Source organism: Babylonia areolata, chromosome 23 (assembly GCF_041734735.1).
Source record: "Babylonia areolata isolate BAREFJ2019XMU chromosome 23, ASM4173473v1, whole genome shotgun sequence".
In the NCBI taxonomy this organism is placed as follows: Eukaryota; Metazoa; Mollusca; class Gastropoda; order Neogastropoda; family Buccinidae; genus Babylonia; species Babylonia areolata.
In genome coordinates, this window is record NC_134898.1 from 15,450,101 (window position 1) to 15,465,571 (window position 15,471).

The window sequence follows — 15,471 nt, forward strand, 5'->3', positions numbered from 1 at the left end:
TCATTATTCGTGTGTTCCACCTAATTATACAGATAAACGTTTCGAATCCACTTATGTGCGAAACGATAATACATTCTTCTTCTCATGAGTCAAATATTTTTGTGATGTGAAAAATGTTTATATGAGGGAGTGTGTTCCCACACTGTCAAAAAAGTTTTCTTTTATCCCCCCCCCCCCACTCCTTCACTCTTTTTCACGTATGACAGTACAAATTACTTCGTACCACACAGTGCTTCACGTATGGCAATACATGTGACTTTGTACACCAATCAGTACACCACGTGTGACAGTGCATGTGACTTTGTACACCACGTATTACAGTACATGTGACTGTGCACACTACGTACGACAGTACATGTGACTTTGTACACCAAAACAGTACACCACGTATGACAGTACATGTGACTTTGTACACCAAACAGTACACCACGTATGACAGTACATGTGACTTTGTACAACAAACAGTACACCACATATGACAGGTACATGTGACTTTGTACACCACGCATGACAGTACATGTGACTTTGTACACCACGCATGACAGTACATGTGACTTTGTACACCAAAACAGTACACCACGTACGACAGTACATGTGACTTTGTACACCAAAACAGTACACCACGTATGACAGTACATGTGACTTTGTACACCACGTATGACAGTACATGTGACTTTGTACACCAAACAGTACACCACGTATGACAGTACATGTGACTTTGTACACCACGTATGACAGTACATGTGACTTTGTACACCACGTATGACAGTACATGTGGCTTTGTACACCAAAACAGTACACCACGTATGACAGTACATGTGACTTTGTACACCACGTATGACAGTACATGTGACTTTGTACACCAAGCAGTACACCACGTATGGCAGTACATGTGACTGTGTACACCAAACAGTACACCACGTATGACAGTACATGTGACTTTGTACAACAAACAGTACACCACGCATGACAGTACATGCGACTTTGTACAACAAAGAGTACACCACATATGACAGGTACATGTGACTTTGTACACCACGCACGACAGTACATGTGACTGTACACCAAAACAGTACACCACGTATGACAGTACATGTGACTTTGTACACCACGTATGACAGTACATGTGACTTTGTACACCACGTATAACAGTACATTTGACTTTGTACACCAAGCAGTACACCGCATTGTAATAGTACATGTGACTTTGTGCACCAAACAGTGCATCACGTATTCTGAGTTCTACACTTGTCGCAATCAGATCATGGACATAATTTTTTGAATTGTTTAACCGATGTACACACACACACACACATATATATATATATATATATATATATATATATATATATATAATATAAAAAAGCATATGCTCAGTGTTATCAACTTCGCTTTTGCGCAGTGAACATCTGTTGATTATTGTTACTTTCATTTTATTAAGTGGTCTATTTTGTTAGGTATGTATTGTACATTATTTCCATTGTATTTCTTTTAACCGAACGCCTGTAGTAACGGACTGATTAAAATGTCATGATATTATCTTGTCTGTGATTTCAAATCTGAGTTTTCTAAACCAAAAGCTACGAACATATTTTTGATTGTATTGTTTACTTTCTGATGAGTGTTATTGACGTGCCATGATTATATTATTTACTTTAAAAAAAAATTTTTTTTAGGGGAAATAACATATTAGTTTTCCTTGCAATGCTGACACATATTTTACTGATGAGATTTTTTTTAGATACTTTATTCAGTGATATATCTGTAAGAAAAAAAGTTCGCATTATTTTCCATTGCATTTTGTCTGATTAACTGTACATCTGGAGTAACGGAATGAAGAAAAAGCCAAGCTTTGTCAGTGATTTCAAAATGATTTATCTCCTGTCTTTTTTTCTGATTTTTGTGTTGTTTACTTGTATATGATTTTTGTGTACGTGCCATACATTATTTACTTCCTTTTTTTATGATATTGTTGGGCTTATATTTGTTACTTTTTATGAGTAGTACTGGCCAATTTTTATGACTGATGCAAAGCACTTTTTTGTGATCATTATCAGCTGCGTTTTATCACAGGGGTAAACTTACTATTCTAAGGGTTTCTGTTTTTAAGGGTGTAAATAGGCGGTGCCCTAAGTGCGATACATCACTACAGGAACTACTGAAGTGACTCGACAACAGTGCACGGTCTCCTCTCGTGTGTGTCCTTCTGGTAACCCATGGTTACCTGTGGATTGTCGACGCTGACACTGTGACAGACGAACCTGATTGAGGTTGTGTATTGGGGACGCGTATTGAGCAGCGTGAGATTAACGCCAATGAAACAGTGCTATGGCTGGCGTTATCTACGTTTATGACTGGTCGAAGCAACTATGTGTATGACAGATTGACATCGGTTTATAGTTGGGCCAACAGCAAAGTGAGAGCTGTATGATCAAAGGTTTCTCGATTACGGTCGGAAGTCATTTACAGCTTAGTCTTTTGTGAAGGATTATGACTCTCAAACTGGGAGACAAGATTTGCACTGGTTCGTATTGCTGCAGCCTTGGGGGCGGGGAGGGGGGGGGGGGGGGGCTTCGGGAACCATCCCAAAGCCGACTGTCCCAAACTCACTTGGCCGAGAGAGTGGGGATGTAACTTAGGCAAGACACTCTCCACTGTAATCAAATTCTAGCTCAGATAGTTGGGACAGCAGTTGCCTCCTCTGCTGTTCTGATGGTCATTGTCGGACACGACTGACTTATGACTGGTATGATGTCAGCTACATTTTATGACTAGTTTAAACTACTATTTTATGATCGATGCTAGCTATGTTTTATGACTGAAGTAAACCTCTTTTCTTTCAATGATTGATGTCAGCTATTTTTTCTGACTGGTGTAGACTACTTTACATGATGTGTCAGCTACTGTTTTATGATCGGTGCCATCCCCGTTTTTATTGTTGTCAGCCACAAATTGATGATTTGTGTCAGCTAAGTTTATGGCTGGTATAAACAGTTTTTATCATGAGTGTCTTCTACGGTTTAGGACTGGTGCCAGCTACCTACATTTTCTGACTGGTGTAGACGACTTTATATGACGTTTACATTTTTACTGTTGATGCTAGCTACTTTTTCACGATTTGTTGGCAGCCATTTTTCATGATTGGTGTCACCCATTTTTTTATGATTGGTGTCACCCATTTTTTATGATTGGTGTCACCTATTTTTCATGATTGGTGTCACCCATTTTTTTTTTTTTTTAATGATTAGCGTCAGCTGTGTTTTGTGATTTGTGTCTGCTACGTTTTGTTATTGGTGTCAGCTACCTTTCATGATTGGCGTGAGGTATGTACAGTTGACCCCGCATAAGTCGACCCCTTAGGAAACTCCAAAGTAGTCGACTTATGCGATGGTCGTCTTATCCGATGTGTGCAAGTCAGCCTTTTTTTTTTAAACATAAGACAACAGATTAGTTACTTGAATAAAAAAAAAAAAAAAAGAAAAAAAAAAGGATGTGATAGTTTTCACTGTCTCTGTGTCAGTTTTGCATTGGTACATATCTGTCATTAAACATTATTTCGGTATTAGTACTGATTTATCTACTTTGTGGACATCAGTTGCCGCAGGTTATGAAAATTCCGATTGAGGTTTTTGGTAAATATATTTGTGTTTTTATTTTTTCTTTCGTTTTGTATTGTCTTTTCTTTGCCATTTTTTTTTCTTGTGTTTATCCCCCTTACATCTTTTTCGCATAAATGCAATGGTCCTTGTTCATTGTTGTTGGTTTTTCCCAACTATATATAGTGCTTACACTCATGACTCATGTACTTCCTTTGCTTGCGGCATGCAGCGTTTACATGTCTACGAATCATGATTATATTACTGTTATTTACATTTCGAACCCGAACCCACTAACCTCCCTCTGCCAATTTGTGTGTGTGTGTGTGTTTTGTTTTTGTTTTTTCTTCTTTTTTTTTGGGGGGGGGGGGGGGGCGGGGGGGGGGGGAGTGGGGGGGGGGTTGTTTGGTTTGGTTTTTTTTCGCTTTTAGTTGACTTCATCAAGTTTTTGCACCTTATACATATTGTTGTTATCAGTAGTAGTAGTTCTTTTTTTTTTTTAATGTATTTATCCATTATTTAATCACTTTTTTTCTCTCAAGGCCTGACTAAGCGCGTTGAGTTACGCTGCTGGTCAGGCATCTGCTTGGCAGATGTGGTGTGGCGTATATGGATTTGTCCGAACGCAGTGACGCCTCCTTGAGCTACTGAATCTGAAACTGTTGTTGCTGTTTTTAACTGTAAGCCGTGTTCTCCGTTTCGTCAATGTCATACCAACTGTTCTCTGTCGTCTGTTTTTCATGGTCAGCTTTGTGACTGGCTTTGTGCGTGGTTCGTGATCTAGCTCATGTTGGGACTGATCGTCTTTCTTTCAGTGACTGCATACTGTAAATAATCTGCCCTTCACGGTCCTTCGCGGTACACGATGTTCAGTTTCAACGTCTCTGTTTTAAATTACACTGAGTAAAGGAAAGGTATTCATCAGCACCGGTGTAACATCCCAATTTGCCCCCCCCCCCCCCCCCCACACCCACACCCCTCCCCCACCCCACTTTTGTAGAAGCATCCCCGTAGGAAATCCGAAAACATATCTTTCGGGGACGTTCTGGAACGTTCCCGTATGCTGTGTCGGCCCTCTCTGGCTTCATCAAAGTACCGGTTCCAAAATGTCCCCTCCTCCCCCCACCCCCACCCCACAACCACCATTGAATTTTATTCTGCATTTGTTCGCATGCGCGTGCGTACATGTGTGTGTGTGTGTGTGTGTGTGTGTGTGTGTGTGCGCGCGCGCGCGCGCCCCCGCACGAGTGTGTATGTATGTGTGTGTGTGTGTGTGTGTGTGCGTGTGTGTATGTGTGCGTGTTTGTGTGTGTGTGTGTGTGTGTGTGTGTGTGTGTGTGTGTTGGAAATGGTGAGAAGAGGAGGAAACGAAGTCAAAGAGGATCAGAAGAATATCACAGATTAATTCATTGATGTTGATGAAACCATTACACCTTGTCAAGGGTAAAACCACTAGAGCTATTGACTGAAAGATATTTTAAAGTACATGAATTGTCACATGTCTTTTCTTCATAATGCCTCCTCAGTAGAATCACACTGTGGGGTACAGATTCAAACGGGCCATCCTTATCATCCACCAGGTCTACGTAAGGAGCTGGGGGGGGGGGGGGGGGGGGGGGAGATTTGGGACGTTACATCGGGTTTGACGCGGCAATCTTTCCAATATTCACGGTTTTAGCCCAGAACGTGACAATACTGTCGACTTATCGGTGTGGAAACTTTACAGGACACACAAATCCGGTCGACGTATGCGAGGAATCCACTTTCACGAGATGGAGTTACGCGGAGAAGTTTTACAGAGAGAAAGAAAGTGTCTGGCCGGAGCCAAAAAAAAAAATGTATCGACTTACCCGATGGGTCGACTTAAGCGAGGTCGACTTAAGCGAGGAAAACTGTGTTATGATTTGTTTCAGCGCCTTTTTGTAATCTTATGACTGATGTTAACTGCCTTTTATGAATGTTGTCAGATACCTTTTTATGATTGCTGTCAAGTACTTTTTATGACTGGAGACTTGTTTTAGCCCAGATGTTATTACTGTTCCGCACTGTTTTGCTTGTAATTGGAGCCTGTCCCAATCAAGGTGTGCTATGTGGAATGTTTTCGAATTTCAGGGTAATTTGAGCTGATCATGGGAATTTCGGCTGAACATCATAAGGTATAAAGTTCTAGAAAAGCCCGATATATGTCGTTCAAGAACTGAGCACAGTGCTTCTTTCAAAATGTGTTTAACACGTAATGCTGAGAGAGATAATGTTTTCATAAGTGTATAGTTGTTGTTGTTGTTGTTTTTACATGATAAAACTGGAGGAAGAGTTCAAGGCAACTGTTGGTTATCGGGAGTCGTGCCTAGATTTTGAATATCACACACACACATACACACATACACACACACACACACACACGCACGCACACACACACATACACACGCAAGTATACACACACACGCTTACGCACGCACGCACGCACGCACACACACACACACAGAGTATGTGTACATATGTATGTATGTATTATAAGTCCCTTTAGCCATTAGACTTCTGACCCCATAGTTCGAGTCTCGACTCGGCATGGTGTGATGTGTTTGGGAAAGGTACACTTCGCTGATTTTACTGACTCTTACCCAAGTGTGAATGGGGAAATGTTTTCGGCAAGGAAAGATTAGAGTGGTGGTGGATGGAGAGGAGGTTTGGGTCGAATCCACTGCTCCTACGACCGTGAAAAAAGGCTGTTGAACATTTTCTTTGGTAACAACATTTTAGTTATCTAAAAAAAAAAAAATAATAAAAAAAAAAAATTAAAAAAAGTTGCACAAACTGTGCTGTTTGACCCGTAATTTTGACATCCCTTTTAATGCGTGATTATGTGTATGTGTATGGATATCTGTGTGTATGGGAGGGGGCAGGGGAGGGGGGGGGGGCTATATCTTCATTCAATTCCCGCTTCTCTTGAATATTACATGTAAAAAAGTTTTCTTTAATATGTCCGTTGGAAATTGTTTGTTCATTTAACGCTCGTCCGAAAACGTTTTTACAGTATTTTTTTTAATGATAAACATGAAAAATGATTAGTATCGATGAAGTGTCATTTCCTTTTTTTTCTTTTGTTTCAAATAACATACTTTTGAAAATATTCAAGTATTGGTGAAGTATCATTTTCTTTTTTTTTTCAAGATATAACGAAGAAAAGATGGGTGATTCCCGATTTGAGTAATTGATTCAAATATATCAGTTTAAATGAGTATACTTTCCTTATGTATAGTTGTTAATACTATTGCACAATTTTTCATAGCGTAAATTATTTACTGAAGTATCATTTCGAGTGAGTTTTCTTTGCTCATATCCACTTGTAACAACTCCGTACATTTTTTTTTTCGCAGCGTGAATAATTGATTGCAATATCATTTTAAGTGAATATACTTTGCTCATGTATACTTGTCAATATTCTGCACTTTTTTTTTTTTTAATAGTATCTTGCTGTGCCGTGATGTAATTGATGTAGGGTGATTTGATTTTTTTTAAGCGTTTTTGTTTTTGTTTTTGTTTGTTTTCGTTTGTTTTTTCGCCTGTTCATTGGTTACATTGTTACTTTGAGGGTTATGTTTCGTGCACTTTTTAATCGAATTTTCTTTGCAGTGGGTAATGTTTAAAGTACTAGAAAAAAAACAAAAACGTATATTATAATATCAAGACAACGTTGAGCATTAATTGTTGCCAACAGAGAAAGTGTTCTTGTGGGAGGCAGCAGAAGGTGTTCGTTCTGTTGTACAAGTTATGATTCGAACAGTGCGAGAGAAATGCTCTGTTCTGTCTTAAAGAACATCAGAGCAGGCACAGTCACGGTGGCGTGCAAGCTGTAAATAATGGTTTAACGTGTGCTTAAATGCAAGAGTGGGCGCTTTATTGTCATTTCCTCCTCGGTGTGTGCTTTTGTCCTTTTTCTATTTATTTATTTATTGATTTTGATTTTTTTTTTGTACGCTTATAGTTAACTTCATCAAGTTTTTGCGCCTTATGAATATTATTATTAGTAGTAGTAGTTCTTTTTTTATGTATTTATCTATTATTTAGTTATTTATTTACTTTTTTTTTTTATTTCTTTTTATTAGTATTACTATTATTATTATTTTTATTACTATTATTATTATTTAATGTATTTATTTTATTTATTTTATTTATTTTTCCCCCCTTCCTCAAGGTTTGACTAAGCGCGCTGGGTTACGCTGCTGGCCAGGCATCTGCTTGGCAGATGTGGTGTAGCATATATGGATTTGTCCGAACGAAGTGACGCTTCCTTGAGCTACTGATACTGATAGTGATACTGATACCTTTTCCTAGTGAGCACAAGCCTTCACTGTGAAAGATGATCACCATATGACGAGAAGCCTTCATCTCCATTCATAGCGTTTTAAAGGTCCATGGAACCTACAAAATAAATCTGACAGCAAAGACTGTATAGAAACGGCTCGCTACAAGTTGATTGTGTCCGTGTCATGTCAACGTCGCTACGTGAAACATAACTGCTTCGAGAGAAAGATAAAACTTTCAGCAAGCTGGAAGGTAATGCACGTCCAAAAAGACCAACAACGCACCAAAAAAAAAAAAAAGGAGAGAATAATCATTTCATGATCGTATTTTAACCCTTTCACCGCCAGTCAATATAGAGTACAAAAATCCCTTTTGGTATAAACACGAAAAAGACAGTGGCTAAGAATAGCTGGGAATACCCCTCCTGCGATGTATAGAAAATATGGCCTATCCTACCACCGAACACTAAGGGCAGTCGTAGGTTCATGGATAACAGACCAATGAATGGTTACTTTTCAGTGACATGGGTCTTCTACCACGCCCGTGCTTGGCGGTGAAAGGGTTAAAGGCTGGCTACATTCTGACCCACAACATGGGGACTGGGTAGCTGAAACTGCACCTTTGTTTATTTCCATTCTTCAACCACGGAAACAGTCCATACCACATGTACGTACGCGCAGTGATGTCCTTAAAATCAAAATTTCGGAAAAAAAAAAAAAAAAAATTGATAGAATTTGAAGTGATTGGTTTTTGTAATCAGAGGTCAGACCCACAGTGGAAAGAAAATGTGAGAGGACAATAAGTTAGGTTATCTCCCTTCGACCATTTTGCTTATACCTCTGAGCTATCGGGGGATCCTAGTTGAGTAATAATATCTTGGAATGTCTAGAACTAATTAATGAGGGGTTGTAATTGTTCTTTGTTAATTTTCCCGCTATTAGAAGTGTAGGAATATCTTTCTGTATTCTTGTAGTATACGGACCTAACATGGCCTAGTTGGTAAGAATTTCTTTTATTTACTGTTGGCTGGAGTTTCAGAAAATTTGATGTTTGTTATCTATTTTGTGAACAATAGTATTGTCGGGACTGAATCTGAGGGTACTACAGTGTGCTGAGGAAGAATTAAAATAATACGTTTGGTATGTTCTAAGAGCTCTGCTTTTTGACTCACTTGTGTAAACAAAGTGAGTCTATGTTTTAACCCGGTGCTCGGTTGTCTCTGTGTGTGTGTGTGTGTGTGTGTGTGTGTGTCTGTGTGTTTGTGTGTCCGTGGTAAACTTTAATATTGACATTTTCTCTCCAAATACTTTGTCAGTTGACACCAAATTAGGCATAAAAATAGGAAAAATTCAGTTCTTTCCAGTCATCTTGTTTAAAACAATATTGCACCTCTGGGATGGGCACAAAAAAAGAAAAAAAAGAAGCCTAATTATATGCAAACTGCATTTACTGTTATATTTATATTGTTTGTATTCTCTAAACTTGGCATTTTGACCTCTTATTCTGACACAACAACAAGAGGAGTCATTATTATCATTTTTTTGTTCAAACAGGAACTTCTTTTGCTAAGCATGGAATTTTTTATTTATTTTGCAAACGTTTTGGTGCAGATAGTAAAGAAGGGAAATTACTCTGTAATTAATGCTAGGGGACTTAATTTATCACAAGTGAGTCTTGAAGGCCTTGCCTCTCTTGTTTTTTGGGGGTTTTTTTGCTCCAACCACCGGAGATACACAACATCACAGAGCAAGCAGGTGCTTTGTAGAAGGGAAGAGACTCGGGTGACTTAAGTTCATCGGCAGAATGTGAGTGTGAGGCTGACATGCAGCGGGGCATGAGCTCCTGTGGGGAACACCTTAGTCCTGCGGGTTTAGTTTTTTTTTGGTTTTGGTTTGGAATTGAATAAAAAATTGAATGGAGAATTGGACGTGGGTGTGGTACGAGTCTACATGGTTACATGACACAACAACTCTTTACACCTCATCTCCCTACAAAAAGAACAAGAGAGGCAAGGCCTTCAAGACTCACTTGTGATACACTTTAAAAACAAATCCAAGCTTTTTATGTATTGAGTATAATTTCAAAATGTAATGTTTAAGATGAGAAAGATCAGTTTAAAGCGAATTAAGTCCCCTAGCATTAATTACAGAGTAATTTCCCTTTTTTACTGTCTGCACCAAAACGTTTGCAAAATAAATAAAACTTCCATGCTTAGCAAAAGAAGTTCCTTTTTTTTTGTTGTTGTTTTTTGTGCCCATCCCAGAGGTGCAAGATTGTTTTAAACAAGATGACTGGAAAGAACTTTTTTTTCCCTATTTTTATGCCTAATTTGGTGTCAACTGACAAAATGGCAATGTTAAAGTTTACCATGGACACACAGACAACCGAACACCGGGTTAAAACATAGACTCACTTTGTTTACACAAGTGAGTCAAAAAGAGTTGCTAATAAAAGGACGTGGGAAGCCTAAAGGGTGAACAGGTCACGGACGTATACGCCCTTGTGAAAAGATGGCTGGTAGAAGTCGCCGGTTGGTTAATGTTGAGTCCAATGATCGACAAATCCGCCCATACCTTATTATCCTTCACATACCTTCGTGGGTGAAAAATTACCCACTATTTCAAAGCTTCATGACTCAGTCAGTTTTACAACTATTTAATTAAAAATTGGTGACATTTATTTATTTATTTTATTATTATTATTATTATTATTATTATTATTATCATTATTATTATTATTTATATTATATTATTATTATTTAGTTAGCTAGTTTTTTCTGTTTTGGGTGGGTTTTTTTTGTACGCTTATAGTTGACTTAGTTTTTGCGCCTTATACGTATTATTATTAGTATTGGTAGTTCTTTTTTATGTATTTATCTAGCGTTGGGTTACGCTGCTGGTCAGACATCTGCTTGGCAGATGTGGTGTAGCGTATACGCAGTGACGCCTCCTTGAGCTACTGAAACTGAAACTGTTCTCTTTTTTCAGAAGCAGCAAGGCAAGGCAAGGAGTTTATTTCGTGTGCCCCCTGGGGGCATTGAAACATCATATATGTTCATCTTTTACATACATCCTAAAAATAAAGTGGAGTGGTGGCCTAGAGGTAACGCGTCTGCCTAGGAAGCGAGAGAATCTGAGCGCGCTGGTTCGAATCACGGTTTATCCGCCGATATTTTCTCCCCCTCCACTAGACCTTGAGTGGTGGTCTGGACGCTAGTCTGGACGCTAGTCATTGGGATGAGACGATAAACCGAGGTCCCGTGTGCAGCATGCACTTAGCGCACGTAAAAGAACCCACGGCAACAAAAGGGTTGTTCCTGGCAAAATTCTGTAGAAAAATCCACATCGATAGGAAAAACAAATAAAACTGCACGCAGGAAAAAATACAACAAAAAAAGGGGGGGTGGCGCTGTAGTGTAGCGACGCGCTCTCCCTGGGGAGAGGAGCCCGAATTTCACACAGAGAAATCTGTTGTGATAAAAAGAAATACAAATACAAAAATATCTAAAGAGCAGCAACACAGCCGTTTATTTATTTATTTATTTTTTTCAACATTTGGAGAATAAGACTGTGCTGTTGGAAAATCAATGATTTTTTTTTCACAATAAATGAATTGAGAAGACAATTGTTACTTGAAGATGCGCTGATGAATTTTAATCTAAAAAATTGTTATGTATATATTATGAAGAAAAGAACATCAGTGATATTCATACACACTTGCATGATATACTGGATAAATATAGCGCTAAGATCAATATAAAATCGATGCTACATTGAATTGTAAAACACGCAAAGGGTAAAGGAAATTCATCATGAAAACATCAATTTTCGCAAGAAAAAAAAAGAAATTCTGTTGCTTTTTTTTTCGGACGGAATAAGATACATATGTATGCTAAAGAGATGGGTAGCACTTTCTACTTTTTGTTTGCTTTTTTTCCCCCAACATTATTTCTATTAAAACAAAGGTTTACAGATACAGAATTTATATATTTTGCATATTGTGTTGTTGTTGTCATTATTCAGGCTTATCAATCATATCTTTTGTTAATAAAAAAAAAAAAAAGGAATACAAGGATTTTCTGGTTTCTGTTTTCCCTGTTTGTCCGTATTAATTATATGTTCTGATAGCTATTGCTGGTTTCATTCAAAAGTGTAATGCCTGTCATCTATTTCAGCATCTACTTCTAAAGACAGATATACAGAACCGTATCCTCAACCCTTCTACACACACACACACACACACACACACACACACACACACACACACACACACTTACACTTACATTCTGTTACACACACACACACACACACACACACCTGTGATACAATAGTGCACAAATACATACCCACAGACTATCCAGTGGTGTAGATTGTGACACTGGTACAGTCACACACACACACACACACACACACACACACACACACAGAGCTAATGCATTTGTTTTCCGATCGAAAGGCTCTGCAGTTTTAGTGGACAGTGACATTCAACGCAACTGTTTCAATTCAGTTTGCAATCAAAGGAGATCGTGAACGTTCTTACTCATCTGAACAGAATGAACTTAATCATCCACAACGTTTGGAGAATTCATTCCACCTGAACGTCATTCAGATGAAGACAGGGGAAGATGAAACGCAATCACCGTGTTGCACGTGACTTTAAAAAAAAACAACCCAACTCTTTTCCACAGCGCGGATCACACATTCTTAACACTAACACACACAGCATAAAACTCTGTACAGCCGAGGCCGTTTCTGATTGCTGGAAATATTGGACGACAACCATTCCGAGCTAATCAGCCAAACAATTACATTACTGGCTGCGTTTATTTGTGCTTTTTTTTTCAGAACGGGAGGACTGTTCAACAACATCAGAACTGTTCAACTTCTCATCTTCTCACTCAAAAAACGACAGTCTACAAGGATAGACGCGACAGTCAGGAGAGAGATAACACTCTGACTTCACAACTGGCGACAGATAGAGGACAGACTTAAGCCCAAGCAATGCTTGCCAAAGGCTTTGGTACGGTGTTTGAATGCAAGTTCTTACAACCGGGTGGCTGCGAACAGAAGACGATGCTGATGCCAGAATCCATAGAAGGGACGAAGGTGGAGTCGCTCATCGGCCCGGCACGTACTCACCGTCTCTACGATCAGAAGTTTGGGAACGTGATCAAGGTGACGACGCATAACCTGATGGACGATATCGGTCACCCGGTGGGGGCGGTCCTCAGCCCCTTCCACACCATCGTCAATCCCATCTTGTATCACAAGCCGGCTCCTCACGAGACAGGGGTGTCTGAGGTGAGTCGTTTTTTTTCCGTAGTAACTTTGTCGACTGTAGATAAATGTAGTATAAACTATGCCAGAATTAAACAAGGGTCTGTTCACAACAAGTGATCCAAAAGCACATAAATGGACACTGATTATGAGGGCAAAAGGCTTTTAACCTGTAACCAAACATTTCTGTGATTCTATGAATTTGTTCTATTCATTTAAGATTAAATATGGCGAAAATGTTACGTGTTCTTAGCATTCTCTTTATATATATATATATATATCTATATATATACATATATATATATATTTTTTTTTTCCCGCTGAAAGAAGCATGTACGTCAATAGCTAGGTGGGTTCATTAACCTTTTTTTGCTATTGTTGTTGCGTGAAGGCGACTGGAGTAGTGAAAACGACTGGAACAAACTAACCACTAACATCAAGTATGCTTCCAATACCAACAACTTCAAGAAACTTATCGATAATCACAGCCATTTGTTTTGACTTTGATGGCCCAAGATAATTGTAACTGGGTCTACTTATACTGAGACAAGACTGATAACGACATAGCATAAAGAAGGCCGTGAGGCCTTGTGCTAATCATAAATGAGACGGGGCGTAAAAAGCCATGAGGCTACGATGAACCTGAACCTGAACCTGAAAATGTTCAACTTTTATCACTCACGTTCTCTAAACGCTGTATAACCTTTCTTTTGATTCTAGATGAAAGAAGATTGTTCATGTATAGCTGGGTATGAATAGCTGTTATGTTGAGGCGTCTATTGTGGTGAAAATGTTATTTCTATCGCGTTCTTTTGACATTCTCTCTCCCCCTCTCTGTGTGTGCATACACACACACACACACACACACACACACACACACACACACACACACACACACACACACACACACACACAACGTGTATGTATGTATATATATATATATATATATATATATATATATAATGAAAGAAGCTTGTACGTCAATAGTGCTGACGTGCTTTGGGGTTTCTTTGTTTTCATCGCGATTTCTTCACATTGTATGACTTGCATGATAGGGTTGAATTGAGACAGGGGAAGGGAGGTAAATGTTTACGTTGTATTGATATTTTTGGGGGTGCGGGGGGAGGGGGGGTGTAGGAAGGATGGTGAAGAATGACAAGGTATGGCAGAGGGGCATGGAGGAGGGTTGTGTGTGGGGGGAGGGGGGGGAGAGGAGGAGAGGGTTGGGGGGACATAATGAAATCTTTCCACCATACCCCTCTGAAGGAAGGAGACAGTGTGGGCAATACACATCAAAGACTGAAGGCAGAAGTTCCTAGATTTCCAAACGTGCCAGCAACAAATACAGCGTTAAATGCAGCGGAGGGGGAGAGGGAGGGGGAGGAGAAGAGAGGGGAGGGGGAGGGGGAGGAGAGGAGAGGGGGAGGGGGGGGAGGGGGGGGGGAGAGAAGAGGAAAATCCATACAACGTTAAGAATACTCAAAAGCCCAGTCACATTTGAACGTGCCAGCCAAATAGGCAACCATTCTACCGGACGTGCGGTGACGTATTCGGGCAGTTCTTTCAGACGTCAGTTTAAGCGGTGGGGAGGATAATGTGAGGGGAGGGGAGGGAGGTGCGGGGGCTTGGGAGCTGGGGCGGGGGGGTGGTGGGGGGGGGGGGTAGGCCGCTCCATGACAGAATGGTGAGGACATGTTACAGTGTTGCATGTTATAATAAAAAAGAAATACAAAGAAAAAGAAAGGTACCGTTTCTATAATTTCCTCAAAACACAGCTTACTGACGTGTGGAGTATGACAGCCGGATGGTCCATAGGTTCAATTTGAATGTGGAGAGTTGGGGGGAAGGGGGGGGGTCTTGGGTTCAATTCCCCGTAAGGACTGATGGTCGAAGGGTTCCGATCACAGGTTGATAGATTTGTTGTGCTTTGATTGCACACAATCACGCCACGACGGATCAAACTGCTAAAAAAAAAGATATCTGTGATCCATGTTAAAAGTTCGGGAGAAGGGGTGTGGTGGTTTGATATGGGAACAAATGTCAAACTTCAAGCTTACCTTAACTAACACACACACACTGACCAGGAACAAATTGGTGTTGACCGTGTAATAAGAACAAATTGGACTTTCAGCATAAGGCAAGGCAAGGCAAACAACACGCATACACACGTAAGCGCGCGCGTGAAATGGGATCGGTGTTCCTTCTCAGCTTTCTACTGTTCCAGACAGACACTTCTTTTGGTTAGGTTGGCAAACGTGGCCGCTCTCCCAATCCTTCTGTTGATCTCCGCGGGA

General features: G+C 39.8%; 1 protein-coding gene across 1 annotated transcript in view; it reads left to right on the forward strand.

Annotated features, from left to right (window-relative positions):
• The first annotated feature begins 12,353 nt into the window (after positions 1 to 12,353).
• LOC143297965 (uncharacterized) overlaps positions 12,354 to 15,471 on the forward strand; it is a 10,068-nt gene continuing 6,950 nt past the window's right edge. Inside the window, exon 1 of the mRNA XM_076610591.1 lies at positions 12,354 to 13,201. Within this exon, the coding sequence (XP_076466706.1) occupies positions 12,902 to 13,201 (300 nt within the window). The 5' untranslated portion in view covers positions 12,354 to 12,901. The remainder of the gene's footprint in view (positions 13,202 to 15,471) is intronic.